The 27,401-nt window shown below is 44.4% G+C and overlaps 2 protein-coding genes and 1 non-coding gene across 5 annotated transcripts; 1 reads left to right on the forward strand and 2 right to left on the reverse strand.

Moving 5' to 3' along the window:
• Nucleotides 1-4,661: 4,661 nt before the first annotated feature.
• On the reverse strand, nt 4,662-4,734 carry trnar-ccu (transfer RNA arginine (anticodon CCU)). The gene has a single exon. It is a non-coding gene; the product is annotated as a tRNA-Arg (tRNA).
• Nucleotides 4,735-7,866: 3,132 nt separating this feature from the next.
• Nucleotides 7,867-17,828, reverse strand: pick1 (protein interacting with prkca 1). Its single transcript, XM_034088487.2, has 13 exons — nt 17,479-17,828; nt 16,915-16,985; nt 16,216-16,327; nt 15,641-15,769; nt 14,375-14,441; nt 14,060-14,149; nt 13,918-13,971; nt 13,774-13,836; nt 12,784-12,917; nt 12,585-12,677; nt 12,451-12,501; nt 11,616-11,760; nt 7,867-9,655 (listed from the first exon to the last, which is right to left on the reverse strand). The coding sequence occupies exons 2-13, from the start codon at nt 16,953-16,955 to the stop codon at nt 9,396-9,398; spliced, it is 1,239 nt and encodes a 412-aa protein (XP_033944378.1). The 5' UTR covers nt 16,956-16,985; nt 17,479-17,828; the 3' UTR covers nt 7,867-9,395.
• On the forward strand, nt 15,715-25,111 carry LOC117450629 (galectin-2-like). Of its 3 annotated transcripts, none has more exons than XM_034088488.2 (5): nt 15,715-15,805; nt 19,020-19,079; nt 19,245-19,324; nt 24,295-24,466; nt 24,862-25,111. In XM_034088488.2, the coding sequence occupies exons 2-5, from the start codon at nt 19,077-19,079 to the stop codon at nt 25,006-25,008; spliced, it is 402 nt and encodes a 133-aa protein (XP_033944379.2). In that variant the 5' UTR covers nt 15,715-15,805; nt 19,020-19,076; the 3' UTR covers nt 25,009-25,111. The 3 variants fall into 3 exon arrangements, with proteins under 3 accessions (XP_033944379.2, XP_033944383.2, XP_033944382.2); XM_034088492.2 differs by lacking the exon at nt 15,715-15,805 and adding an exon at nt 16,963-17,025; XM_034088491.2 differs by lacking the exon at nt 15,715-15,805 and adding an exon at nt 17,027-17,088.
• Nucleotides 25,112-27,401: the final 2,290 nt, after the last annotated feature.

A 27,401-nucleotide genomic window follows, 5' to 3' on the forward strand; every position in this document is an offset into this window, starting at 1 on the left:
CTTGTAAACAGCGTGTTTCCTGACGGACACACACAGCGTGACTCCGGTCAGGTAGAGACCGGTCTCAAGTCAGCACCGCTGCAGACTCGCTGTTTGAGGGCTTGATAGCCCACTCCCCCTCCACACTCGTTGCTTTGGAACAGCCCTCAATATGGCGGACCCTCCGCGTGAACGCGCAAACGGAGGGGTAGGGTGTAGGGGTAGGGTGTAGGGGGCGGTTTGGGAATGGGCCTATATGTAGGCCTACAAAAGTGGTGGGGCACAAAAAACGTAGGCTAGATGTCTATAAGCTTCTGCAGTGAGGTTCATGGCTGGTGAGGCTCTGACTCTTCAGGTTTACAAATATTATATTTTGACCTAAATCAAAATATAATATTATTTTGAAAAGCTTTTTTTGTCTGATGCTTCGATTAATTTTAAACAGACAGTTCAACAGAAGGATACCCAAAACATGTAATTTTATCATTTTAATATTGAATTGTTCTCTCCATTTTCAATAAAATTGCGGTCTGAAGATGAAAGATGAAGTCCATTTGCCTATCCTTCTGGACAAAAATCTCTATTACTTTTTTGTAAAAGTCTTCCTTATCTTCTTGTAGTTTCAAAAGTCTTTCATAAATCTAATCGATAGATTTATGATTCAAAAATTATAAAAGTAGGGTAGACATGTGGATATTATCCTGCTGAACAAAACGTGCATTTATCTAACAGCTACGTTTCCCACAGACCTTATTTTGAGCTATTTTCTAAAATTCTATGGAGAAATCTCATTGCTTTTTTGTGGAGGGAAGCCACCCTTCCGGGTTTTAGGACGCGTCTCTCTCATAGACTGGTCTCTCTGCATGGTCTCTTCCTCCTCTTCACCTGCTCTTCACACACTGCACTTTTCGCGGCACACGTACTTACAGCCAATCAGCTCTGAATGATGTGAGATGATGGTGGGGATGGCAGCACTATGCCCCTATGGCCATTATTTTTTGCCACACACATTAAATAGGAAAATACTCTGAGCATGCGCAGTGTAGTTTTTACAGTCACCGTTCACTTAGACCAGGCCTATTCAAATGGCGGCCCGCGGGCCAGATGCGGCCCAGAACCAACTCCCGAGTGGCCCAGCCTCTCGTGCCCAAATTCCTACACTAGTACAGACCATGAACGCAACACTCCGCGTTGCTAGAAACCACCAAACCACAACGCAGCACGTTTTTTGAAAGTGCATCTAGTGGTGCTAGTAACGGTGGTCCTATGATAGCAACTCTAAAACATGTCTCTCTCAACTCTGAAGTGTAAACAAAGACAAAACGGTCATTGATCTTGTGGAGCAGATGCGCGAGTCATTGCCCAAGTCAAGCTGGACCTTTTCGCGACCGACTTGAGTACGGGTCGGATGCTGCATTTTCCGACGCTCCTCAAACACATCACATCCCCGGCACAAATCACGGATGTGATGACAGATTTCATTGCGAGGTTGAAAGAGAACTTTGGTCAATTGGATGGACTTGCTCTGCCCACAGAGGTGATGGGCTTTGTCAGAGACCCCTTCACTGTTGCAATGGAGGGGGGCGTATCCACCAGAGCAAAGGAAGTGGTCCCCTCCATCGACGAGGGGAAATGTACACTGAAACTTATTGACATGCATTCATCCGTAACCGGATGCCCCAAGCGCAGCGCACTAACGGGCCAGCGAAGTTTTGGAGTGATGTCAACAAACAGCAGTTCCCTTCGTTCAGAAAGTAGCGATCTGTGTGCTCAGTATGTTTGGATCAACATACAAATGTGAGTCAAGCTTTTCACACATGAACTCAATCAAAAGTAGCACTCGCTGCTCCCTGACTGACAGCACTCTTCACCAATGTCTTAGGATTGCATTGACATCCTATGAGCCAAACATCACTGCTCTTGTTCAAAACTAAAAATGTCACTTCTCCCATTGAGAAAGTCAGCGATGACACATGATCACACATGCGGTGATAGTAAGCACCTAGTTTACCATAGTAGACGTGTAGTGTAGTATTCATTCATGTTAGTTACCCTTATCCCTTGTTATGGGTTTGTGCACTGAAGGGTTTGACAGTTATTTTTGTATTTAAATGCACTTTGTAATGTGTCTGGGTCGAAAAAAATTATCTGAATATTTTACTTCTAAAGCGAACACATGTAATGCTACAACTGTGCACTTTTTTTTTTATGCACTTTGAGATGCCTCAGATTCTGTTAAATTAATGCTAATTTGTTGTGTTTTTATGCACTTTTGTTAGATGAACAATGAATACAAATGGCATGTTTTTCATCGCAGTAATATGTGTTGGTTTAAAATGTGTCATTACCCGCTTTTTACAGGCCGCTGAATGTCTGGCCCAGCTGAATTTTGTAGTTATAAAATCTGGCCCAATTGAATGTGTAATTGAATAGCCCTGACTTAGACAGTGAGAGGGAGGGGCAGGATCAGGTCCCTTTGAGAGGTAGGAGAGGTTTAAGTAACATTGTGTTTGCAAGAGGGCAATTTCTAGTCAGCTTAAAGGTGGGGTATAAGTTTCAGAAACCGGCTCGAGTGCACTAAAATTTGAAAGTACACAGCCGAAAAGAATCCGCCCCTTCCTTCAGACTTCCTTACAGAGCACCTCCTCCAACACACATGAACGCGCACATGACGTCAGCAGACTGGTGAAAGTGGCCGCCTGTTGCTGGCGAGTCATTAGAGGCTTCTCAATACTCAAATTTCCCCTCCTCGACTCCTCGACTCCTCGGTCCTCCGGTAGTGACCCGGAAATGAATTTCAGCGCGCCATTTTGAAGGACGTCTCATTTCTCTAAATGCACACCGAGGACCGAGGATCGAGCGTCGAGGAGGCTCTCTGGAGGAGCTATAACCGAGGATACACTGATGGTTCCTCCACGGCTCCTCCGCGGATGCATTTCCGGGAACGGTGGAGGCGTGACACACGGCCGGACTTATCTCAGCCAATGACAGCTCTGCATGCATCCCCTGGATATTATTTTAGAAACTGCTCTCATCGCAACGCGATGTTTACAGTGAGAACAGCTGTGAGGTCCTGCAGAAAGCAGAGCAGTGTGTAAAATAAATATCACTCAGTATAACAGACCTACTCTCTTTATTTGCTTTAGTTTAGTAGATATATACAAACAAAGAGTCGATATTTTTCTAACAACATTTAGTGCTTCACATACTAAAATACACAACGGCTGTAGCCTGATTATGCTTTAGGAGCTTAGGTGTGTATGGTACAGTGTGTGTGTGTGTGTGTGTGTGTGTGTGTGTGTGTGTGTGTGTGTGTGTGTGTGTGTGTGTGTGTGTGTGTGTGTGTGTGTGTGTGTGTGTGTGTGTGTGTGTGTGTGTGTGTGTGTGTGTGTGTGTGTGTGTGTGTGTGTGTGTGTGTGTGTGTGTGTGTGGTACAGTGTGTAGGTATGTCCTGTACAGTGTGTAGGTGTGTGTGTGGTACAGTGTGTGCGCAGATGCGGCGGACAGACAGGTCTCAGTTGGTTTGGTGTCCTCTGCTTACTTTTAATACTTGCAAATACAACTTTTGGCCCGTAATTTCAATTCCCCATTTCAGCGACCAGAGAGAGAGGGGGGGGGGGGGGTATATCCAGTCTCTGATTGTGTTACGTTATTATGAGAGTGCTCTCATACTTTAAATTGCATATATTTATATAAATATATTTGTGTGTGTGTGTCCGCATCTGTAGCCTGTTATTGTCTCATTATACCGCACTCTCAATGAATTCAAGGTAAATATGTGGGGGAACAATGTTCAGCTGATCTAACAGAGATTATAAAATATGACAAAACACTCGACAGCTGATGCAGCTGTTGCCACGTAATAATGAACGGACGTCGCTTTAATATGACCGCTCAGAGGAGAGGAGTTCTCATTTCTTTAAACGTCTGCTGCTTCCCCTCCTCTTTCCCCGGTTCCCCTCCTCGGTCCTCCGCTCGCATCTCCTGTGGGCGGGACTAAGTCTCGAGGAGGGGAGTCGAGGAGGGGAGTCGAGGAGGGGAAATTTGAGTATTGAGAAGCCTCTCTAGAAGTACTGCTGCAATGCACGCCCAATGATGGCACGCCCAATGAGGGCACGAGATACATTTGTGCGTGTACGAGAAGGAAGGCTGACTGACAGGGCGGGGCTAAACAGATTGGTTGTATTTTTTACAGTATTACGGCTTCCACAGATGAATTTTTTTAATGGATTTTTTGTCAAAGCACTTAAAGGTGGGGTAGGTAATTTTGGAGAAACCAGCTCGAGTGCGCTAGAATTTGAAAATACACAGCTGGAAAAAATCTGCCACTTCCTTACAGAGCCCCGCCTCCAACACACACGAACGCGCACATGACCAATGAGGGCACGAGATAAGTTTGTGCACAGACGGAAGGCTGACAGGCAGGTAGGCCATCCAGTTACTTTAGCCGGGCCGGCTCAGATGATTGGTCGTGCTTTTTACAGCGCTACGGCTTCCACAGATGACATTTTTTTATGGATTTTTTGTTAAAGCACTTAAGATATTCATTGCTATCGGGATGTTAAGAGCATTCCATGGAATATAACAAAAAGTGTATCTCGAGCCGGTTTCTGAAACTTACCTACCCCACCTTTAATTTAGTGTTTATCTGTTTAGGGCTCATTTGGAAATCAAAAACAGTTCACCCCAGATGGGACTCGAACCCACAATCCCTGGCTTAGGAGGCCAGTGCCTTATCCATTAGGCCACTGGGGCTATGAGGCATATCATCTACGTCACAGAGCTATTTATAGATTAATATAAACGACATAGGCCTTTTTTACTGATGGTATAAAAAGACCGTTCAGTTATTTGGAGCTTTATTTTGTAGGTTTAAGGACATTTATATTTATATCAACTTATATAATATATGATGTTGAGTTCAAGGATCTGTGCAGGAGAACACTTACTGCAGGACAGTGTTTTATGATGTGATGCTGCCCTCTATGGAGGGCAGAACATGACATAGGTATAAATTAATAAATAAATGCATAAATAAATGTATGATTAAATACACAAATAAATAAATACGGAAATACATATTCTTACTTGTTCACTACTATTTGGTCATTTGGGAGATTTGTAACCAAAATCATCTGTAAATACTTTATACTTAATTTCATGTTGCTATTTTTTATTCTTGTTGTTATTTATGAAAAACTTGTATGTGTTCTACTATCCTCTGGGGTGTTTTGTGGAAAATCATTACGTTTTCTTCATATTTACTGCCAGTTCTTACGGGACTTTTGTATTATATCTAGCTGCTGTTGTTGTTGTTGTTCAGTTAGAGACAAAATCGATCTGTGTGCTGATGTGGAAACCGCATGGTCTTATTTTTATCTTGGTTTTATGGAGATCATTGATAGACATGCACCCCTGCGTACATTTAGAGTAAGGGACGAGACAATCCTTGGTTTTCTGCTGAGCTGTCTAGTCTCCTTCATGAGAGAAACAAGGCCTGGGCAAAGGCTAGGAAATCAGGCTCAGAGATAGAGTGGCTGTGTTTTAGGCAGCTAAGGAATAGCTTCACTTCAAATGTCAAAAGTGCAAAGTCAAAGTACTATTTGTCAGTTACCACAGAAAACCTAAATAATCCTAGGAAATTTTGGAAAGCAATACAATCGATATCAACCGGTGAGATCCGTAATGAGCTACCCCCGTGCCTTACCACAGCATCTGGCTCTATATCGGACAGGGCCACTATGCTAAATTGCTTTAATGAGCATTTTGTGTCCTGCGGTTCTATGTTTGATTCTGTGACTAACTCTGCTTCTGTGAACACCACAGTCTGTGACTCTGAACAACGTGGTCTGGAAAACCCTTTCAGTTTTACTCCTTTTACTGTTGATGTTGTTCATGAAGCCTTATCTAAGTTAGATCCTAGGAAACCGGCTGGCCCGGACAACTTACACCCTTTCTTTTTAAAGATAGCTGCAGATTTTATTGCTCCACCTCTCACTTCTCTTTTTAACCTCTCCCTCAGCACAAATACAATTCCAAAAGTATGGAAGTCTGCTTATGTCTTGCCTTTACTGAAAGGAGGGGAGGCAACTATGTTTAAATAACTATAGGCCAATCTCTAAATTGTCAGTTCGGGCTAAGGTGCTCGAACGCCTTGTGAGTGAACAGGTAAAGGAGTTTTTATGTATAAATGATATCCTGTCAAAACATCAGTCAGGATTCAGAAAGAAACACAGCACCATCACTGCCACGATGAAAGTGGTGAATGACATTACGAGTATTTTAGATAATAAGCAGAGTTGTGCAGCTCTGTTTATTGACCTTTCCAAAGCGTTTGACACCGTTGATCATCGCATTTTAAAGCAGAGGCTACTCAGTATTGGCATATCCAGCCTTGCAGTGGGTGGTTTGTGAACTACCTCTCTGAAAGGTCCCAATGTGTTCATTTTGATGGACTGTCTTCTGAATGGTTAAACATTTCTAATGGTGTACCACAAGGTTCTGTTTTAGGACCACTTTTATTCTCCATATATATTAACAGCGTAGGTGATAATGTGGATGAAGCTACTTTACATTTGTATGCGGATGATACTGTGATGTATTGTGCAGGTCCCTCCATTCAGGAGGCTGGTGTTAAATTACAGGCTGTTTTCAGAACACTATTCAGACTCAGTTCTCTGAGCTTAAGCTTCTTTTAAATGTGGATAAAACCAAGGTAATGCTCTTTTCAAAAGCAAAAAAGACACCAGAGCCTGTTTTAGATATTGTAACTACGCAAGGAACAAAACTTGAAGTTGTTGCCTGTTACAAATACCTTGGTATCTGGCTTGATGATTGTCTCTCTTTTAAACTTCATGTCAATAATCTGCTTAAAAAGCTGAGGGTTAGGCTAGGTTTCTTTTTCAGAAACAAGTCCTGTTTCTCTTTTGAGGCAAGGAAAAGGCTCTGTGACCTTTTGACCTGTGCTGGACTATGGGGATCTGGTCTATATGTATGCACCTGCCCATTGTCTGGAAAAGTTAGATGCCGCCTATCACAGTGCTCTGAGATGTGTCACTAACTGTAAAGCACTTACTCATCACTGTACCCTGTATGCCAAGGCAGGTCTGCCTTCACTAACTGTACGGAGGCTCAGTCACTGGTACATGTTCATCTATAAAGCCATGTTGGGTAAACTACCTTTTTATATCTGCTCTCTGATCTCTCGACGAATTGAAAGTACGTATTGCCTGAGATCTCATGATGTTGTTTTATTAAATGTGCCAAGTGCTAGGACTGTCTTAGGGAAGAAAGCTTTTAGATGTGCAGCTCCACTAAATTGGAACAGTCTGCAAACCTGTTTAAAACTGAGCACTTTGGTTCCCCTGCATCACTTTGAAACTCGGCTGGGTGACATGCTGTTTGATACTCATGGTACCTGTCACTGTAAATAGAGTTTGTAAACTGTACCCTGTACATTATGTTGTCATCCTTATTGTTGTTCTGTTGTTTTTATGTTACATGTGTAACTAATGTCCTGCAGGTCACCTGGTTAAATAAAGGCTACAAACAAAAGAACAAGATCATCAGCATCTGAAACTTCACCTAACTATAGGGAGAGCCCAGCAGCAGCACATTGATCCAACTGAACAGCAAGTTCATTTATATACATACACATTAAATAAAGTATAAATTGCAACCCTAACGAACACTTTTTAAAAATGTCTTCCTTAAAATGAGACTTTTGTGGTCTATAAATAGCGAATACATAAATATACCTATCACTCTTTCTCAGGGTTTGAGCTAATTAACCAAATGTGTGATGTATGCTGCTTACTGCTGAGATCTGATGTTATGCTCTTGAGTTGTATCTGGTATCTGTAAGGGTAAACAAAAACACAAAACAAATGATGTTGCTTTTCCATTTACTGGTTTAGGAGAGGAAAAACAATTGATACGTACACGGACTGTTGTGACACCGTTTCCCTTTGTACACACTTATTTACAGGACATGTAGTATTTATGTTTCCACACAGTGGTAAAGCTCTGTGTGTACATTCCTCCCTTCTCCTCCGAAACAGAAACGTGCTGTTATGAAGAAGTGAGCAATGCCAGTGTGTTACAGGATACAAATGAACGTATTTGAATTTAAATCGAGCAGCAGGTGAAACGGAAACAAAGAGGGGATAAAGGAATGTAACAAAGTCTTCATGTAAGTCTGCTTCAATCATCTTCTTCATCAACACCTCCACATTTCATAATATTTATCCAGTCATTTTGTCTGTTAGGCTGAGGAGAAAGTGCCACTTGACATTAACCACTAAACATCATTTTCGGTAGTTAGTAGATAGTTCCCTTTTCAAAACATAAAATGAAAAAGCAAATATAAAAGGAATAACTTATACAATCCACGACAACATGAACATTGAAACCCTTCATTAAGAGCTAAGAAGGCACGCCAGATATGCATATAAATCTTACTGAAAATCAAATCCTTAAAAGCATTCAGATTCAAAGTGAAATGAAAGTGAAAAAGAATCACGAACGCTGTTGATTTGAGAGAAAGAAAACACCACCAACAAACAGCATTACGGCAGTAGTATTCACCTTCATCCATTCAACTGCTGCAATTCAATACCAAGAACTACGGCTGACCAGCAGGTGCAAAAACATTACAACGCCCCGGGACATTTCCATTCGAAGAAACAAACGATGCAAATAAGAAAACACAAAGGGGCCAAAACACGTGAAGAAACGTCTTGATCAACTTGACGAAACATACGCAGCGTTCCCTAAAAGCAAAAACAGAGCGAGAAGCTCAACGGGAACAGGGACATTAAGAAGTGGCGCACACGGCTGGGACCGGAGCGGTTGTTGGCAGTTGGGGATTTTAATCACTATCACTGGAAACGTACCTTAATGTTTCCTGTAGATATTGAAATGCACTTTTTATTATCATTATTGTGCTGCTGTGTTTATTGTATTTTTGTAACTCTGGCGCAACAATTTCCTTCGGGATGAATAAAGTCTTATCTTATCTTAAAAGTTCTATCGGCTTATTGGAACAATGTGGTCACATATTATTACAGATCTGCTGTGAACTAGTTTGCTAACGTAGCTAACCTGGACATTTCAAATATACTGACAGTCTCCCATAATCCCATAATCCCCAGCGTGCATCACTTTTTAGTGTCCCCCTTTCCGTTGTTTCGAGCTTCTTGCAGTGCTACGTTTAAGCGGCGGTCTCCTCAAGTTGGTGAACATGTGTGTGTTTTGGAACATTTGTGGTTTTATATTTACGTGTTTCTCCGAATGGAAATGTGTTGGCCGTTGGAGCACGGTTGCACGGGTCGACCGCCGCAAAGGTCGCTGCTTGGTGAGTGCGTTGATATAAAGTGAGGAGCTATGTTATAGGAATGGACTTCATCTCCATTCACTCATTCGTCATCGATCAGTTTCTCGGCGCCGTTCTCTGCCTGTCGTGTTTCCTCTTCTCTTTTTCCCTCCTCCTCCGCTTCCTCCTCGTCCTCCTCATACTCTCCGGTGTACGACGACTGGCTGCCGTAGTTGATGGTGGTGCGGGAGAGGTCCACTTCGATGGGGAAGACGTCCGCCTCCTTCAGGACGGCGTAGCACTCGTCGTAGTAATGAGACATTCCTGAGACGAAGCGCTGCAGCTGGAACACGATGTCCTGAACTGTGGAGGAGGAAGAGGAGGGAGAGGAGGGAGAGGAGGGAGAGGAGGGAGAGGAGGGAGAGAGGGAGGGAGAGAAGGGAGAGGAGGGAGAGAGTGGGACATCTTTGTCAAAGATCTCCTATTATACTGTTTTTCATCAATATATCACAGGTCTCAGATATATACAGAGCCTGTCTCTGATTGGCTGAAACACCAAACAGATCATTGCAGCATTACCCATAATCCCTTCTGTTTCAACCCTGTTTCCAAAGTGCTGATTCTCTGTCTGTTACTTCAGATGAAAATAAGGAGCCCCTCCCCACGCCCCTCTGAGAGACATTTGGTTACAAAGAACTCAATGGAGCTCTAGGAGGAGATTCAGGTGATAAGGGGGGGGGGGGGGTACCTTGTTGCTGATTGGCTAATGGTTACTCAAGACAAAACATCGTTATGACATCATCAAGTGGCCAAAATCTGATCAGCTCATTTTCAGACAGGTTTTTATAGAAATGGATCAAAAAGAGAGAAAATCTTTGTTCCTGAAACTTTCAGAGTCTCTTTCCACAGAGGGGACACATGTTGATGTAGAAGAGACATGAAGAAGAGGGGACACATGTTGATGTAGAAGAGACATGGAGAAGAGGGGACACATGTTGATGTAGAAGAGACATGGAGAAGAGGGGACACATGTTGATGTAGAAGAGACATGAAGAAGAGGGGACACATGTTGATGTAGAAGAGACATGAAGAAGAGGGGACACATGTTGATGTAGAAGAGACATGAAGAAGAGGGGACACATGTTGATGTAGAAGAGACATGAAGAAGAGGGGACACATGTTGATGTAGAAGAGACATGAAGAAGAGGGGACACATGTTGATGTAGAAGAGACATGAAGAAGAGGGGACACATGTTGATGTAGAAGAGACATGAAGAAGAGGGGACACATGTTGATGTAGAAGAGACATGAAGAAGAGGGGACACATGTTGATGTAGAAGAGACATGAAGAAGAGGGGATAGACATGGAGAAGAGGGGACACATGTTGATGTAGAAGAGACATGAAGAAGAGGGGACACATGTTGATGTAGAAGAGACATGAAGAAGAGGGGACACATGTTGATGTAGAAGAGACATGAAGAAGAAGGGACACATGTTGATGTAGAAGAGACATGAAGAAGAGGGGACACATGTTGATGTAGAAGAGACATGAAGAAGAGGGGACACATGTTGATGTAGAAGAGACATGAAGAAGAGGGGACACATGTTGATGTAGAAGGGACATGAAGAAGGGGGGACACATGTTGATGTAGAAGAGACATGAAGAAGAGGGGACACATGTTGATGTAGAAGAGACATGAAGAAGAGGGGACACATGTTGATGTAGAAGAGACATGAAGAAGAGGGGACACATGTTGATGTAGAGGAGACATGAAGAAGAGGGGACACATGTTGATGTAGAAGAGACATGAAGAAGAGGAGACACATGTTGATGTAGAGGGGACATGAAGAAGAGGGAACACATGTTGATGTAGAGGAGACATGAAGAAGAGGGGACACATGTTGATGTAGAAGAGACATGAAGAAGAGGGGACACATGTTGATGTAGAGGAGACATGAAGAAGAGGGGACACATGTTGATGTAGAAGAGACATGAAGAAGAGGGGACACATGTTGATGTAGAAGAGACATGAAGAAGAGGGGACACATGTTGATGTAGAAGAGACATGGAGGAGAGGGGACACAAGTGGATGTAGAAGAGACATGAAGAAGAGGGGACACATGTTGATGTAGAAGAGACATGCAGAAGAGGGGACACATGTTGATGTAGAAGAGACATGAAGAAGAGGGGACACATGTTGATGTAGAAGAGACATGAAGAAGAGGGGACACATGTTGATGTAGAAGAGACATGAAGAAGAGGGGACACATGTTGATGGAGAAGAGACACGAAGAAGAGGGGTTTAATAAAACCACACAGACCATGTTTCTGGTCCAGCAGCTCGATCTTCTCCAGAACGTCCTTCCTCATCTTGGCGAAGCGGGCGCGGGCTTCCTGTCGGCACCGCAGCACCAGACGGTACTCGTAGTTCCCGGTGCTGACCCGGTACAGCGGCTCCCCCACGGCCTGCAGCAAGACGCACATTGTACACAATATTATATACACAAAAATGGCATCTGACAAGGCCTTGGAAACACTCAAACACACCAACGTTAATTTCATGCCATCGACAATCGAACACATTTTGGACATGAAAAAAATAAGCTTGTAAAATAAAGTAAGTTTCACCACAAATACAAACTGTCAAATAACATACTTCAATCTGTCCCATAAATAAATGAAGTAAAACAGACGCTCCTCCCCCATCCCAATCCCCCATCATCAACACTTTATATACCTCCTTTTTATTTGATTTGGTTCTGTGATATTTATTTATTCTCCTTAGAAGACGTTAGTTACCGTACCTTTCGGACTATAAACCGCGACTTTTCCCCCCATTTTTTTGTACAGCTAGCGGCCACTAGGGAACCTCCTAAATCTATGGATTTTACAGATAAAATTAACCACCTTTAACGCTATGGGCTCTATGACCGGTCCGCGCCCGCCACCTTTAAGCGGCGGGCTCCAGCAGGAAAAGCTGGAGGCCGGAAAAGAGTGAGACAGGTAGCGCGCCAAAGTAAAAGTGGAACCGAGAGACAGAACGAGAGCAAGACAGACGGACAATTTAGCTGCTGCGGCTCATATGCAGGTGCGCTTTATAGTCCGAAAAGTACGGTAATTAAAGTTATTTCAAAAAGAATGAAAATGAGAACTCACGATGCTGCTGTATTCTTCATCATCCATCTCCTTCACCTTCAGGCAGTACGACTGAAAGACACAACCAATGAATGCAGTCTCTCTGTTGACCAATACAACTGTTGAACAGATTTACACACACGTTTCCACCTTACCAGATACTCGAACTTCACGTCCAGGTACTTCCTGATGGTGAGCTTCGTGTCGGGAATGGCTTTGTGAAGATATGTGTTCAGATCGTGGAGCATCTGAATAACAACACATGATGCTTGATCAGGAGCATTTCCAAAAACAATCCAGAGAACTTGATGTTTTCAGTGAGTGCTTCAAAGCCAGACGTTGATCTGCACTCACAGGTTTGATGGTCTTCAGCAGCTTGATGCCGTATTTCTCGATGCTGCGATGAGCGTCTGCAAACTTCACGAAAGCCTCGCTGGCTGCAGCCTGAGGCTCTCGAACCCCGATGACCGAGAACACATCGCCAAACGCTGCAGGGGAACATTTCCAAATACCAATCAGATACATAAGACAATAAAACTAAACCCATTAGGATGATTTCAGAATCTTCCATCCTTCTTCTCCCGCTTCTCCGCGGTCGGGTCGCGGGGGTAGCAGTTCCAGCAGAGAGCCCCAAACTTCCTTTTCCCCTCATCAACCAGCTCTGACTGGGGGGTCCCAAGGCGCTCCCAGGCCAGCGTAGAGATATAATCCCTCCACCTGGTCCTAGGTCTACCCCTTGGTCTCTTCCCAGCTGGACGTGCCTGGAACACCTCCCTAGGGAGGCGCCCAGGTGGCATCCTAACTAGGTGCCCGGACCACCTCAACTGGCTTCTTTCGACGCGAAGGAGGAGCGGCTCAACTCCGAGTCCCTCCCTGATGACCGAACTTCTCACCTTATCCCTAAGGGAGACACCAGCCACCCGGCGGAGAAAACCCATCTCGGCCGCTTGTATCCGAGATCTCGTTCTTTGGGTCATGACCCATCCTTCACGACCGTAGGTGAGGGTAGGAACGGACATGGCCCGGTAGACAGAGAGCTTTGCCTTCCGGCTCAGCTCCCTTTTCGTCACGGCGGTGCGGTAAAGCAGCTTTTCAGAATCAGAAATCCTTTATTCGTCCAACAGCAGGAACATTTACACGGTTACAGTAAAAGAGACGGTGCAGACAAAAGGTAGACCAACATGTTAAATAAGGAGGCAAGCACACGTGAATGAAATCAAATCAATCCACTGCACACCCAAGGTAGATGTGTTTTCTTCTTTCTCTAGTACATGTCAAAGGTCAAAATGATTTTAACAAACTGTTTAGCGTCTATACTTTCTAATTTTGATCGCCGTAACTCACCTCTGTGTGTTTGAGAAAGCTCAAAGAAAGCTCGGAGTAGTCTCTTCGTGTGCTCCATCAGACCTACGGGCGAACAGGAGAACGAGACATTAAAACAAATAACATTCAACATCAGATCTGAAATTATCACATTGTTTAGTTGACCTTTGTAGAGCTCTGCTGTCTTCTCCAGCTCCTCCAGTCTTTTGACCAGTCCGTCTGGGAAGCAAATTAAATCCACACGAGTATAGCTTTATATTTACCGAAATAAAAATCCATAAAGATTTCACAATAATAATTATCTTACCGTTACATAGAATCGCTCGACTGAGGCCCAGAGCATCAGCTGTGCCGGAGCTCAGATTCTCCACCAGGCGGTGTTTCACTTTCTTCAGCACTGAAACGCAAACATGTGTTTCAAACATTGGATTACAATATTTAACATGTATGCTATAGTAGTGTGTGTGTGTGTGTGTGTGTGTGTGTGTGTGTGTGTGTGTGTGTGTGTGTGTGTGTGTGTGTGTGTGTGTGTGTGTGTGTGTGTGTGTGTGTGTGTGTGTGTGTGTGTGTGTGTGTGTGTGTGTGTGTGTGTGTGTGTGTGTGTGTGTGTGTGTGTGTGTACCTATATCCAGAGACTTTCCCTGTTTGGGGTCTGCCTGCAGTTTGTTGTAGTGGATGACTGCTTCCCCCTGTGGAAACATAAGCAGGAGATCAACGACAACAGTTAAACTTCATTTATCTTAAAGTCAACCAGTTCTATAAAAACTAAAGTCTCTTTTGTTTTCATTGTATTTGACAAAAATCTAAAATCATCGCATAAAATACAAGGAAGTATTCCGTTAGATGTGGTAAAAATGGATGATGTGCAAATGTTTTATATGGCAACAAATAATTTAAAAGGCGAAGATTTCAACATATTGATTTAACAATAAATAATTAAAATGAGAACAAATGTTAGCAATATATTAAAAATAAATACAGCAAGAACAGAGTCAGTTATAGGCATAAATAAAAATATGTGAAATTATAAAAAAAAAAAGAAGTCATAATTGCAATAAGAAATGTGTGTGGGCACAAGAAAACAGTTTATATGCAATAAATAAACATCAAATAAAGAAACAGATGACCAAAAACATGTGTAAATAAATGCCACCGGTGAAAGTCCCGTGCACTTTTATTTGCACTGACAGCAGAATGTAATCCATGAACTCCCACAGCGCACCCCGCCTGTAATCCAACACGCAGGAGGTCATGACATTTTTCTGGGTGCGAACAATGGAGGGCAGAAACAACACCGCCGCTCTGCAGCGTTGACTTTATCCTGCTTTTAGTGTTGGCCCAGAATAAGTCGACTGTCCCACTATTCGCTGATCAGCCTGCAGCCGGACGGGACGCAACACTGAGGGTAATGTTTTCATCCTTTTCCACTCTGTATGTTCAAGTGTGCTTAAATTCAGTTATAATGCATTTAAAGAAGGTCGAGACGTTAGGTTGATGTTTACACTTTGAAACCAAAAGAACATATCGGAAGCTTTTTCTGAAAAGTTATTCCACGGTTGAGGAATAATCCTTTTCATACACTTTATAACTTGTGAGGACGTCCCAGCTGTGGGAGGAACAAATCATTTCTGAATGTGAACATAAGAGAATATTTAACCCCGAGTGCACGATGTGGGAACAGCCAACTCACAGCCACGAAGCACGGTCAGCTGCTTTCGATTATCGGGTCGAATTTGTATCTTAGTTAAAGCAAATACTTCCCTAATCACTAACAGAGAAGAATGTGCTCCAGAGCTAGACTTTGTAACCGCATCATGATCTAGAAGTGAAGCGATGAACCCTCTGCTCCTGGTGGTGTTCGGACTGTAAGTCATTGCGTCGGTGTTACCTGCACAGCTTGGATCATCTTGGCCACCTGCACTTTGGTCTTTCCCTTCACTGGCTTCCCGTTCACGCCTGTGAGCTCGTCGCCTGCCGCCACCGTCCCATCCAGAGCTGCGGGGGTGTTATCGAACACCTGGGAGACAACACAACCGTCATTAAACAAAAAAAGGTACCGATGACACAGATGTATGTTTTACTTTCCTTTATTGTTTTCTTCACACACAAACAAATATTACATTTCAAAGAGAACAGTGGCTGTATGGAGACGATCTACTAGGACTCCTTTGTTGATGTGTACCTTAACCATTTCCCCAGCCCTTAAGAAATGTGTCTTCCATTACTTTCAACTTGTATGGGATGTTCTCCATTATTAGGATATCACATCCTCCCATATGTCCCAGGTATAATGCCAGACAGGTTCGAGGGATTCTATAGCCTAATAGGTGAGGTTCCAGATGTTTACATGGTTGTTGAGTATTTGTTTACTACACCAATGACACATTTTTTTTTTTTCATTTTAAACTTCATAGAAATGTGCCGATTCATAAACAGGGTTATAATCACTCGCTGTGTTCCTACCTGGACGATGTAGAGACACGGACAGTACTGAGCTCCTCCTCCAATGCTGATCCCAATCAGGTTGTTAGGGTCTTTCTTCAGAACCACAGTACCAGGTACCGTTGGTATCCCCCTGTTGAGGAGACAACATGATATATTAAAAAACAATTGGGCAATATATTAATTCTACAAAGATACCGTGATATGAAACGAGATATCTTCCTGGATTTAGGACACTGCTTATGTGTTATCGTGGTTTTAACGGCTGCATTACAGTAAAGCATGTCATTCTGAATGAACCAGACCGTACCATCTGTACCAGACTGTACCATCTGCCTTTACCAACTCTGCCATTATATCCACATTACTGATGATTTCTTTCCCCAAATGTCATTATGTTAATATGCCAAAGCACCAATAGTCAACCCTGCAATATCGTTGAAATATGGATATCGAGACATCTGATTTTCTCCATATCGGCTCGCACCACATTGAGTTTTGTAGCATTTTAGTGTTCATGTTTTTGCACAATTCTTAGTAGTCAAGCATTTTATTGTAAAGCTTAAAAAGTGTATAAGTGATGAGAAGAATGAGAATTAAGTCCATATCAGGAGTCACACTATTAGCGACTGTTTTTGTCTTTATATGAAGTGACTATTTAAGGATAACACACACTGAATGGCTCAGATTACAAAACGGAAACATGTTATTATTACTCACAGTTTGTCCTCCTCCAGCTCATAGTCCATGTCTGTGAACATCACAGTGCAGCGTCACTGTCCCTGGTCAACCTGTGAATCATCAACATAAAAACCACTGCATTAAAATCAGGTAGGAGGATTGGTCAGATGCAAACAGACATATCACTTTGAGCGGCTGTTTCACGAGCTACAGGTACAAAATAAAAGTCCTTTGAAGTAAGCTAATCGGGATGGAAAATACAGTGTCTATAACAATGATTAAAGCTCTAAATAAAGCAGGACAGAAGAGCTTTGTTCGCTGTAACTGATCTCAGAGCTGCAGCAGGTGGACAAACAGCTGGTGACGAACAGTTCATAATAACTACCTGCTGTTCACCTGGTAACTGAGTCTGAATACGTGCAACATTTAAACTAAACACATCGACTTATGATCTAAAAACAACATGTGTAATATCTATATATACTGACGTAAGCCAAAAGCAGGGGAAATTGCATGCTAACATTAGCTGCTACTGTTGGCTACTGCAGGTGGAAGAGCAGAAGTCGTTTGTTCAGAAACGTTAACACGTCGTAAATAATTTACCTTAATTATATTTGTGCACAGGGTTGTCATTCAAATATCCCTCAGTGTTCATAAACCGCCGTCCTTTGACGAAATTATCTTTTAATTCAATTTCTGGATCCACTGACAGCTCCTCTGTTTACTTTCTCTGACGTCACTGCCGGGATCATAGCGGAAGTGGTCATAGGGAGGGACTTTTTACATTTGAAATGTTTTTGGATTGTTTCCTTTATTAATAAACAAAACTAAATGAGGTCAAACTGCCGTAAATATATAGATTAAATGGTAACATAATCCCACCATTGGTAAATTCCAGTAACACAATTAATCAATAGAATAACTGAAATGGTCACAAAAAAACATGTTCTGCATAGATAAATAGACATGAAACATATATAAATAAAGGTTCATTTATTCTAAAGACTCTTTTGTGAGACATGATGGGGATTAGGTGATCGTCACGTGACCAATTTGGGTACTCGAGCTAGCACTTTTTTAACCGTAATCTTCACCCTTTCGATGGGGCAGACATTAGAATCGTTTTACCGCCATCTTATGGCCAAAAGGTGGAACTGCAATTTCCTTCCGAAAAATGTAGTGGTCGAATTGAAGCATTTCGAGACAATTATCGGTCCATATTCCCCTAATGTCCCAGTGTCAGTCTTATATGGAAACTACAACGGACACATTGTGAGACATTTGACGATAGAAGCAGCTTAATAGCGCATTTCAGGACTGGGCTAACAATAACATTGGTAGCCTACTACTGACTGATGCTCCTGAAATTGGTTCCTAGCACTGTAGCATTTGTTAGCTCTATAAACTGTTACTCCCGTTAGCCACCTAACTCTCATGTTTTATCCTAACTCGTGTCGGTGGATAGAGGTTTTTAATTTACATATATTAAGTGGCAAGACTTGTAACCTCTTATTTAATTAGTTTAGTTTGTTTGCCGTTACATTACCTTTTATTTTGTAATTAACCGGAACAGAAGTGGTTTCTATACAGTGACGACCTTAACGAATTTTAAGTCTTGCAGTTCTAAAGTTTGACAACCCATGTGTACCAAGCAGAAAGGTTTATTAATAAAGGCATGGAAGTAGTTGAAAGCATACAAAGTTATTACAATAAAATACACTTAAACTGCCAAATAATCAATATGTTTAAACATGCAGATTATCATAGCAGACTATTTGAATACGGTAGTAGAGTATATTACAGAAGATTGTACTTGTGCTCCAATGTAATCTATAATGCATTGCAGACCCTCCTCAATGGAAACAATGGCTCCCAATCTTGATATATTTTTCAAAGTTCTTGACAGAGTAGTTTTATAAACACATCACAGTATCACAGGGGATTAATCGCATTTTCAATATTAGTCCAACAGCAGTGATTAAAGAGAGCTGAGCCTCTACATTGGCTTCTTGATTGTCATGATGATGATGATGATGATGATGATGATGATGATGATGATGATGATGAACGAGCCACATTGCTGAGTCCTTTGTGCTTCACATAAGAGAAACTTCACAGTCTTCTACTTACATTTTGTCTTCCAGTGCAGAAAGACCATCTTCCATCAGCTGCAGGAGTGTTAACTAACACCCACTATCACCATGGTAAGGTAATCTGCTTTGTGTAGTCTTTAACTGTACTGCCTTATGAACAGAGTATGTGTTTGCAGCCTGCAATTGGTTGAATGCAACTCTAATACTATTATGACAAACAGCCTTCTGTAATTTTCCCAATAAATTGTTTACAACTTTAATTTCTGTGTTTCTCAGCTACTTGAAATGAAGCATCTGAGTCTGACAGCCGGAGACAGGCTGAAAGTGAAGGGGATCATTCAGCATGATGCCGAGAGGTAAGCAAACCAAACACACAAAACATATTTAGTACAACCTTTTAAACTAAATATGATAATATGGTCATATGCATTAACAAATGCATTCTGGAAACAAAATACTTTTAAAACTTGAATAAGTTGTTTTGTTGCAACTTAAGAGAATGATGGGTGAACAATAAATGCACACAATATTTGTTTAGTAATCCTCTTAAGGATCTTAAATTCTTGCAAGTATGGCTCATCCTACAAGTCAGCGCGCTAGACTGAGTGACATAGGACATTTTAAAGGGGTACTGGAAAACAACAATAAATTGTACGGATGTTGTTTTTATCACCTTCTTATGAGTGTGAAAAAAAAATACTTTTGTAAGTACGTTTTCTTTCTTCCTCTTAACTTCAGGTCAGTTTTGTTATTTTCCTAAAACCCTCATCTTGCAGTGTTATAAAACATTTCATACTATACTAAAACATCTGTTTAGTATTACAATACTTCTTCTTTAAGGTTACATTTCCACACCTTTTTAAACCACATGTCTATTAAAGTAGCCTTGTGATCAGGGCCGGCCCTCGGCATCGGCAGTATTGGCGAATGCTAAGGGCGCATCAACCCATAGGGGGCGCCGAAAATTGAAAAAAAAAAAAATTAGAAATGAAAAATATATATATTTCTTTTATTTCATAACAACACAATTTCCCGATTTTGGATCAACAAAGTACATCTTATTATCTTATACTAACAGAACTACGCCTATATTGCGTACAGCGCCCATAAACTATGGCACACCCCCCCCCCAAAATAAAGTTGAATTGCCCCAGTCCAAGGTTTATGTGAAATTGTTCTTTTTTTTAAATAATGGTTTTAGTGTATTCATTTAAAATAAATCAAACTCCCAAAAAACGTACACAGCTTCTGTGTGCTTTTATTAACATTGGAATTTACTGTGTAAGCGGCCGCGGGGGGGAGAGCTTTAGAGAGCTCTCTCCTGAAAGACTGAGAGGCTCTGATAACCTCAGCTCAGTGAGGTAAAGGCACACCTTTATATGATCATTATAGTTATAAAAAAATAAGAGAATAGGTGAAAAACAGGTATAAAATACTGACAGTACAAAAAAGTTGTTATTAATAAACAAGAATACAGCCTCTCTGAAGAACCAGCACCTTACCGTGGTAGAGAGGTTTGTGTGCCCTGATGAACCTGGGGGCTGTGTTGTCTGGAACCTTGTGTTCCTGGTAGGGTCTCCCATGGCAAATTGGTCTCAGGCAAGGGGCCAGACTAAGATTGGTTCAAAAGACCTCATGAAAGACGACACAAGAAGTGAGGATACCCGGCCCGGAGGAAGCCCGGGGTCCCCTTCTGGAGCCAGGCCCAGAAGGAGGACTCGTCGGCGAGCGTCTGGTGGCCGGGCTTGCCACGGAGCCCGGCCGGGCCCAGCCCGAAAAGGCAACGTGGGCAACACCTCCGCTTCTCCGTCCCGCGGGCCCACCACCTACGGGAAACATCGATGGGGTCGGGTGCGCTGCCAGAAGGGTGGCAGTGAAAGCGGAGGGTCTCGACGGACCAGACCCGGGCGGCAGAAGCTGGCTTTGGGGACGTGGAACGTCACCTCTCTGGGGGGGAAGGAGCCGGAGCTTGTGCGGGAGGTGGAGCGGTACCAGTTGGATCTGGTTGGGCTCACCTCTACGCACAGCGTCGGCTCTGGAACCTTACTTCTGGATAGGGGTTGGACTCTATTCTTCTCCGGAGTTGCTCAAGGTGTGAGGCGCCGGGCGGGTGTGGGGATACTCACAAGTCCCCGGTTAGGTGCTTCGTTGTTGGAGTTTACCCCAGTGGACGAGAGGGTCGCCTCCCTGCGCCTGCGGGTTATGGGGGGGAAAACTCTGACTGTTGTGTGTGCTTATGCACCCAACAGCAGTTCAGAGTATTCGGCCTTCTTGGAGACCCTGGAAAGAGTCCTGTATGGGGCTCCTGAAGGGGACTCCTTAGTCTTGCTGGGAGACTTCAACGCACATGTGGGCAATGATGGAGACACTTGGAGGGGCGTGATTGGGAGGAACGGCCCCCCTGATCTGAACCGGAGTGGTGGTTTGTTACTGGACTTCTGTGCTAGTCATGGATTGGCCATAACAAACACCATGTTCGAACATAAGGATGCTCATAAGTGTACGTGGTACCAGAGCACCCTAGGCAGAAGGTCCATGATCGATTTCGTTATCGTATCATCGGACCTGAGGCCGTATGTTTTGGACACTCGGGTAAAGAGAGGGGCGGAGTTGTCAACTGATCACCATCTGGTGGTGAGTTGGGTCGAGTGGCGGGGGAAGCCTCTGGATAGACCTGGTAAGCCCAAACGTGTAGTTCGGGTGAACTGGGAACGTCTGGAGGAGGCCCAAGTTCAGGAGGCCTTCAACTCACACCTCCGGCGGAGCTTTTCGGGCATTCCTGTGGAGGTTTGGGACATTGAACCAGAGTGGTCGGTGTTCAAAGCCTCTATTGCCGAAGCCGCGGTGGGGAGCTGTGGTCTCAAGGTCCTAGGTGCCTCAAGGGGCGGTAACCCTCGAACCTCCTGGTGGACACCGGTGGTCAGGGAAGCCGTCCGACTGAAGAAGGAGGCCTTCAGGGATTTGTTATCCCGGGGGACTCCCGAGGCAGTTGCAAGGTACCGACAGGCCCGAAGGGCAGCAGCCTCATCCGTGGCCGAGGCAAAGCAGCGGGTGTGGGAGAAGTTCGGAGAAGACATGGAGAAGGACTTTCGGGCGGCACCAAAGTTGTTCTGGAAAACTGTCCGACACCTCAGGAGGGGGAAGCAGGGAACCATCCAAGCTGTGTACAGTAAGGATGGGACGTTGTTGACCTCAACTGATGGAGTGTTAGGGCGTTGGAAGGAACACTTTGAGGAACTCCTGAACCCGACAACTCCGCCCTCTATGTTAGAGGCAGAGCTGGAGTATGACGGGGGATCAACGCCAATTTCCCGGGGGGAGGTCACTGAGGTCGTCAAACAACTCCACAGTGGCAAAGCCCCGGGGGTGGATGAGATCCGCCCGGAAATGCTGAAGGCTCTGGGTGTTGAGGGACTGTCATGGTTGACACGTCTCATCAACGTTGCGTGGAAGTCGGAAACAGTACCGAAGGAGTGGCAGACCGGGGTGGTGGTCCCCCTTTTCAAAAAGGGGGATCAGAGGGTGTGTGCCAATTACAGAGGCATCACACTACTCAGCCTCCCCGGGAAAGTTTACTCCAAGGTACTCGAAAGGAGGGTCAGGCCGATTGTCGAACCTCAGATTGAGGAGGAACAATGCGGATTCCGTCCTGGTCGTGGAACGACGGATCAGCTTTTTACTCTCGCAAGGATCCTGGAGGGGGCCTGGGAGTACGCTTATCCGGTCTACATGTGTTTTGTAGACTTGGAGAAGGCGTATGACCGGGTTCCCAGGGAGTTACTGTGGGAGGTGCTGCGGGAGTATGGGGTGAGGGGGTCTCTACTCAGGGCCATCCAATCTCTGTACTCCCAAAGCGAGAGCTGTGTCCGGGTCCTCGGCAGTAAGTCGGACCCATTTCCGGTGAGGGTTGGCCTCCGCCAGGGCTGCGCTTTGTCACCAATCCTGTTTGTAATATACATGGATCGGATTTCGAGGCGTAGTCGTGGGGGGGGGGGGGGGGGTCTGCAGTTCGGTGGACTAAGGATTGCACCACTGCTTTTTGCAGATGATGTGGTTCTGATGGCTTCATTGGTCTGCGACCTTCAGCACTCACTGGATCGGTTCGCAACCGAGTGTGAAGCGGCTGGGATGAGGATCAGCACCTCCAAATCTGAGGCCATGGTTCTCAGCAGGAAACCGATGGACTGTCCACTCCAAGTAGGGAATGAGTCCTTACCCCAAGTGAAGGAGTTCAAGTATCTCGGGGTCTTGTTCTCGAGTGAGGGATCAATGGAGCGTGAGATGGGCCGGAGAATCGGAGCAGCGGGAGCGGTACTGCAGTCGCTTTACCGCACCGTTGTGACGAAAAGGGAGCTGAGCCGGAAGGCAAAGCTCTCTGTCTACCGGGCCATTTTCGTTCCTACCCTCACCTATGGTCATGAAGGATGGGTCATGACCGAAAGAACGAGATCGCGGATACAAGCGGCCGAGATGGGTTTCCTCCGCCAGGTGGCTGGTGTCTCCCTTAGAGATAAGGTGAGAAGTTCGGTCATCAGGGAGGGACTCGGAGTTGAGCCGCTCCTCCTTCGCGTCGAAAGAAGCCAGTTGAGGTGGTTCGGGCACCTAGTTAGGATGCCACCTGGGCGCCTCCCTAGGGAGGTGTTCCAGGCACGTCCAGCTGGGAAGAGACCAAGGGGTAGACCTAGGACCAGGTGGAGGGATTATATCTCTTCGCTGGCCTGGGAGCGCCTTGGGATCCCCCAGTCAGAGCTGGTTGATGTCGCCAGGGAAAAGAAAGTTTGGGGCTCTCTGCTGGAACTGCTACCCCCGCGACCCGACCACGGATAAGCGGGAGAAGATGGATGGATGGATGGATGGAAGAATACAGTTTGAAAGGGGAGTGATTTGTAAAATATCCATAAAGGAAAAGAAAATCTGCTTACAGTTCTGTTTCATATGGGTGTTGAGAGATGTATCCATAGATCTCCTAATGTTGCTCTCAAAGTGCACCAGATTGATGCTTTTAACTTCAATATTAAAAAAAAGGTCTTCCCGGGGGTGCATGCCCCCGGACCCCCCTAGAAGAGGAGAGGTCCCCCCGACTTAAATCATGTTCAAATGGATAGGAAACTAAATACAGTTGCACACATCTTGTGTCAATATCTTTGTTTTTGTGGTCATGCCACAACCATGCACGTGCGAATCATAGTGAGTGTCTGCATTTGGGGGGGGGGGGGGGGGGGGGGCGCCAGCTAAAATCTTGCCTAGGGCGGCAAATTGGTCAGGGCCGGCCCTGCTTGTGATTATATAATATTACACCTCTGTTTATAATCTCTGATCCATCCAGATTCAAGATCGAGCTGGGATATGGTACGGACGACATCGCGCTGCACTTTAATCCCCGTTATGATGACGACGCTGATGGTTCCGTTATTGTTTGCAACTCAAAGTCTGGTGGGTCTTGGGGCGATGAGGTCCGACACACACACAACCCTCTACACCGGGGAAGAGTGGTCGAGGTGAGGAACACTGAGGTTCATATCAGTATGTAGTGTCTCTACTACACGTCTCCATGCTTAAATGTTCAAAAAGCTCTTTATTTTTCTCATGCTGCAGCACCTCTTTTCACCCTCTGTCTGAAACCAGAGCCCAGTCTCTGATTGGTTAGCTGGCCGACTCTGTTGTGATTGGTCAACCTCTTAGAGATGTCCCGCCCCTTAGCCTATCATGTACAATGTGTTGGAGCACTAGCCAATAGATAAAAGCCAGAGTTACATAGTGACATTAATGAGTCCAATGGAGTCGTTTCTCTTGAAGTGCATTTCCTAAACCAGATCACATCAACCATTTCAGGTTTTTTAGGAGCGTTGTTAGATTTTCTCAGATTCCTTTCTTATAATCTTTTCTATTTCAGCTGGAGTTGACGCTGGCTGGAGACGTGTTTGAGGTGGAGCTTCCTGACGGACAGCAGCTGCAGTTTCCAAACCGTGAGAACGTGGACGTCATCAACTACGTCCGAATCGCAGGAGACTTCAAACTGACTTCCTTCAAGATCTGCTAAAAGACACATAAAGATGAGACTTTGAGACAGTTATTGTTAAGGGGTGTAGATCTTCAATGTGAATTTGAAATATATCTTTATTGGAAAATGTCCCGTTGTGCTCAAGAAATAAAATGTTTAAATTCAAAGGATCTTTTGGTTTTTTTCTTTGAATTGTTGTAGCTTAATTCTGGGTTTGGAAACAATATTTGAACCAACTTTTCAACTAAAGAAATGCAGTATCAGTGCACTCATGAGCAGCAAATGAGACAACAAATCAACGCTGACATTAAAAACCGCGTAACTATAGGTCTGGATTCTCTTCACCTGGTGCCCTTGGGTTTGTCCTACCCTGCCCAGCTGTGTCTTGTCCTCTGATTAGTTCTGCATATATCGAAGTTCTGGTTTTCTGTTGGTGGATGTGGTGGGATTCTTGAGTCAGATCTGTTTGTCATTTTAGGTATTGAGCCAGTTTAAATAAAGGTATTTTCCATTCAAACCATTGTCTATACCAGGGGTCGGCAACCCCTGGCACGCGTGCCAGCATTGGCACGCGGCACCGTAACCAGTGGCACACTAGGAATAAGTGGAATAAGTGTTATTAAATATTTTAATTGTATTTTCGGATCCTGAACGAGACCGCCGCCAGAGCGCGTCTCCCCGTTACCTGCAGAAGGAAGCCATGCACGCAGCGCAGCCCCGCTCTCTTTATCTTCAGGTGACTTTCTGCCGCTTTCCTCCGTGGTGTCGTGCGGATCGTTTCAACACGGAGGAAAGCACTTCACTAATTGCAGTACCCATAAGGAGCTGTACAAATGCCGCAGTTTTTGCGTGGCTGTGTATTTAGTTGAAAGCCCAGGGGCGATCTGCTGCGGACTGGCCATCTGTGTGTTGAACTTTCCTGTCGGCTCCCAGACCGTAGTCGAGGAGGGCAGAAGCAACAAGCTTCAGGTTCAATAACCCACTTTAGCTTAAATGACTGGAGAGAGGCGAGCTCTTCTTGGGAGAACGTTGCATTTATTTAGCTGTTCTTCTGTTTCACAAAATACATCACAGACCTCTGTTTTTCTGCTTCCTCGTTTCACTTCCAGAAACACACACGTTCTCTCCATAGGTTCTCTCACTGTTGCTCTACCATCCACAAACACACGTGCACAAGCCACACCCCTCTCTCTCTCTCTATCTCTCTCTCTCTCTCTCTCTCTCTCTCTCTCTCTCTCTCTCTCTCTCTCTCTCTCTCTTAAAGGGACAGCGATCTCATCTCACTCTGATCTATAATAATTATGGCTGTCAGTCGATTAAAATATTTAATCACGAGTAATCGCATGATTGTCCATAGTTAATCGCGATTAATCGCAAACTAATCGCACGTTTTCTATCTCTTCTAAATGTACCTTAGAGGAATATTTTTCAAGTTTGTAATACTCTTATCAACATATGAGTGTACAAATATGCTTTATGCTAATGTTTATTATCATTTGAACAATGACAAATATTCTCATGAATATTAAACACAACAACCTCTGAACATTACAAATATCCGCCTCAATTCAACCTGGAACCTCTCTCATTCAATACGTGTGTGCGTGTGCGTGTGCGTGTGTGTGTGTGTGTGTGTGTGTGTGTGTGTGTGTGTGTGTGTGTGTGTGTGTGTGTGTGATCGTTGGAGCTATGTGAAACTCAAGGCATATGAGCTGCCTGGACGCTGCAATCATGAGTGTGCTGACTTCTCCTCCAATGTCCCGCTGTCTGCTTCCTTCATCAAGTCAAGTGCTCGGCGCAGTTGTGGCGAAATGTCGCTCCTCTGTTTTCATTTAAACAGCTCCTTATATCCGTTAGCGCAGCTAGCTAGCACCAGATGCTAACAACAACAACAATGCACGTAAGGTCTCTCTCTCGCTCGCTCGGGCCACACATACACACACACCCTCCCGGTCCTCCCGATGGCCAGTCGGTGCCTGCCGGTGAGCGTGGAAGTGTGGTCTGCAGCAAGCGGGCGGCAGGAGCGGGGCTGTCAGCATCAGCTTGTAGAAGGTATTTTAAACTCAATGCGCTCTGAAACTACAGGGCGGCGAGTTAATCGCGTTAAAATAATTAGTGGCGTTAACGCGTTAACTTGACAGCCCTAATAATAATATCATAACATGTGTGCTCTGGAGAATCACAGGACGGACGATCGTCCTTATTATTATGCCGTCGGTTTAAACCAATTATTTAAATGTGTTTGTTAAATTCGGCATCATGTAAGTTGCGCTGACAGGTCCACACACTGCTTCCCCGCAGCGAGGCTCCCCGAGCTCCTCAACTCTCCCCCCCCCCCCCCCCCCCCCCGTTGATAATTCTCGTTCGTTGGCATGCTGATACATTTTTTTTTAAATGGCACTTCATATCAAAAAGGTTGCCGACCCCTGGTC

Source organism: Pseudochaenichthys georgianus, chromosome 8 (assembly GCF_902827115.2).
Source record: "Pseudochaenichthys georgianus chromosome 8, fPseGeo1.2, whole genome shotgun sequence".
Classification (NCBI taxonomy): Eukaryota; Metazoa; Chordata; class Actinopteri; order Perciformes; family Channichthyidae; genus Pseudochaenichthys; species Pseudochaenichthys georgianus.

Bases quoted from the DNA above. Each gene is read 5' to 3' on its own strand.
- pick1 (XM_034088487.2), bottom strand. From the start codon at position 16,955: ATGTTCACAGACATGGACTATGAGCTGGAGGAGGACAAACT. The intron at 15,770-16,215 runs GTAGGAACACAG...GTTGTCTCCCAG, and splicing joins CGTGTCTCTACATCGTCCAG to GTGTTCGATAACACCCCCGC. The intron at 13,837-13,917 runs GTCAACTAAACA...GTTCGCCCGTAG, and splicing joins GACAGCAGAGCTCTACAAAG to GTCTGATGGAGCACACGAAG.
- LOC117450629 (XM_034088488.2), top strand. The intron at 19,325-24,294 runs GTAAGCAAACCA...TGATCCATCCAG, and splicing joins ATTCAGCATGATGCCGAGAG to ATTCAAGATCGAGCTGGGAT. The intron at 24,467-24,861 runs GTGAGGAACACT...TTTCTATTTCAG, and splicing joins ACCGGGGAAGAGTGGTCGAG to CTGGAGTTGACGCTGGCTGG.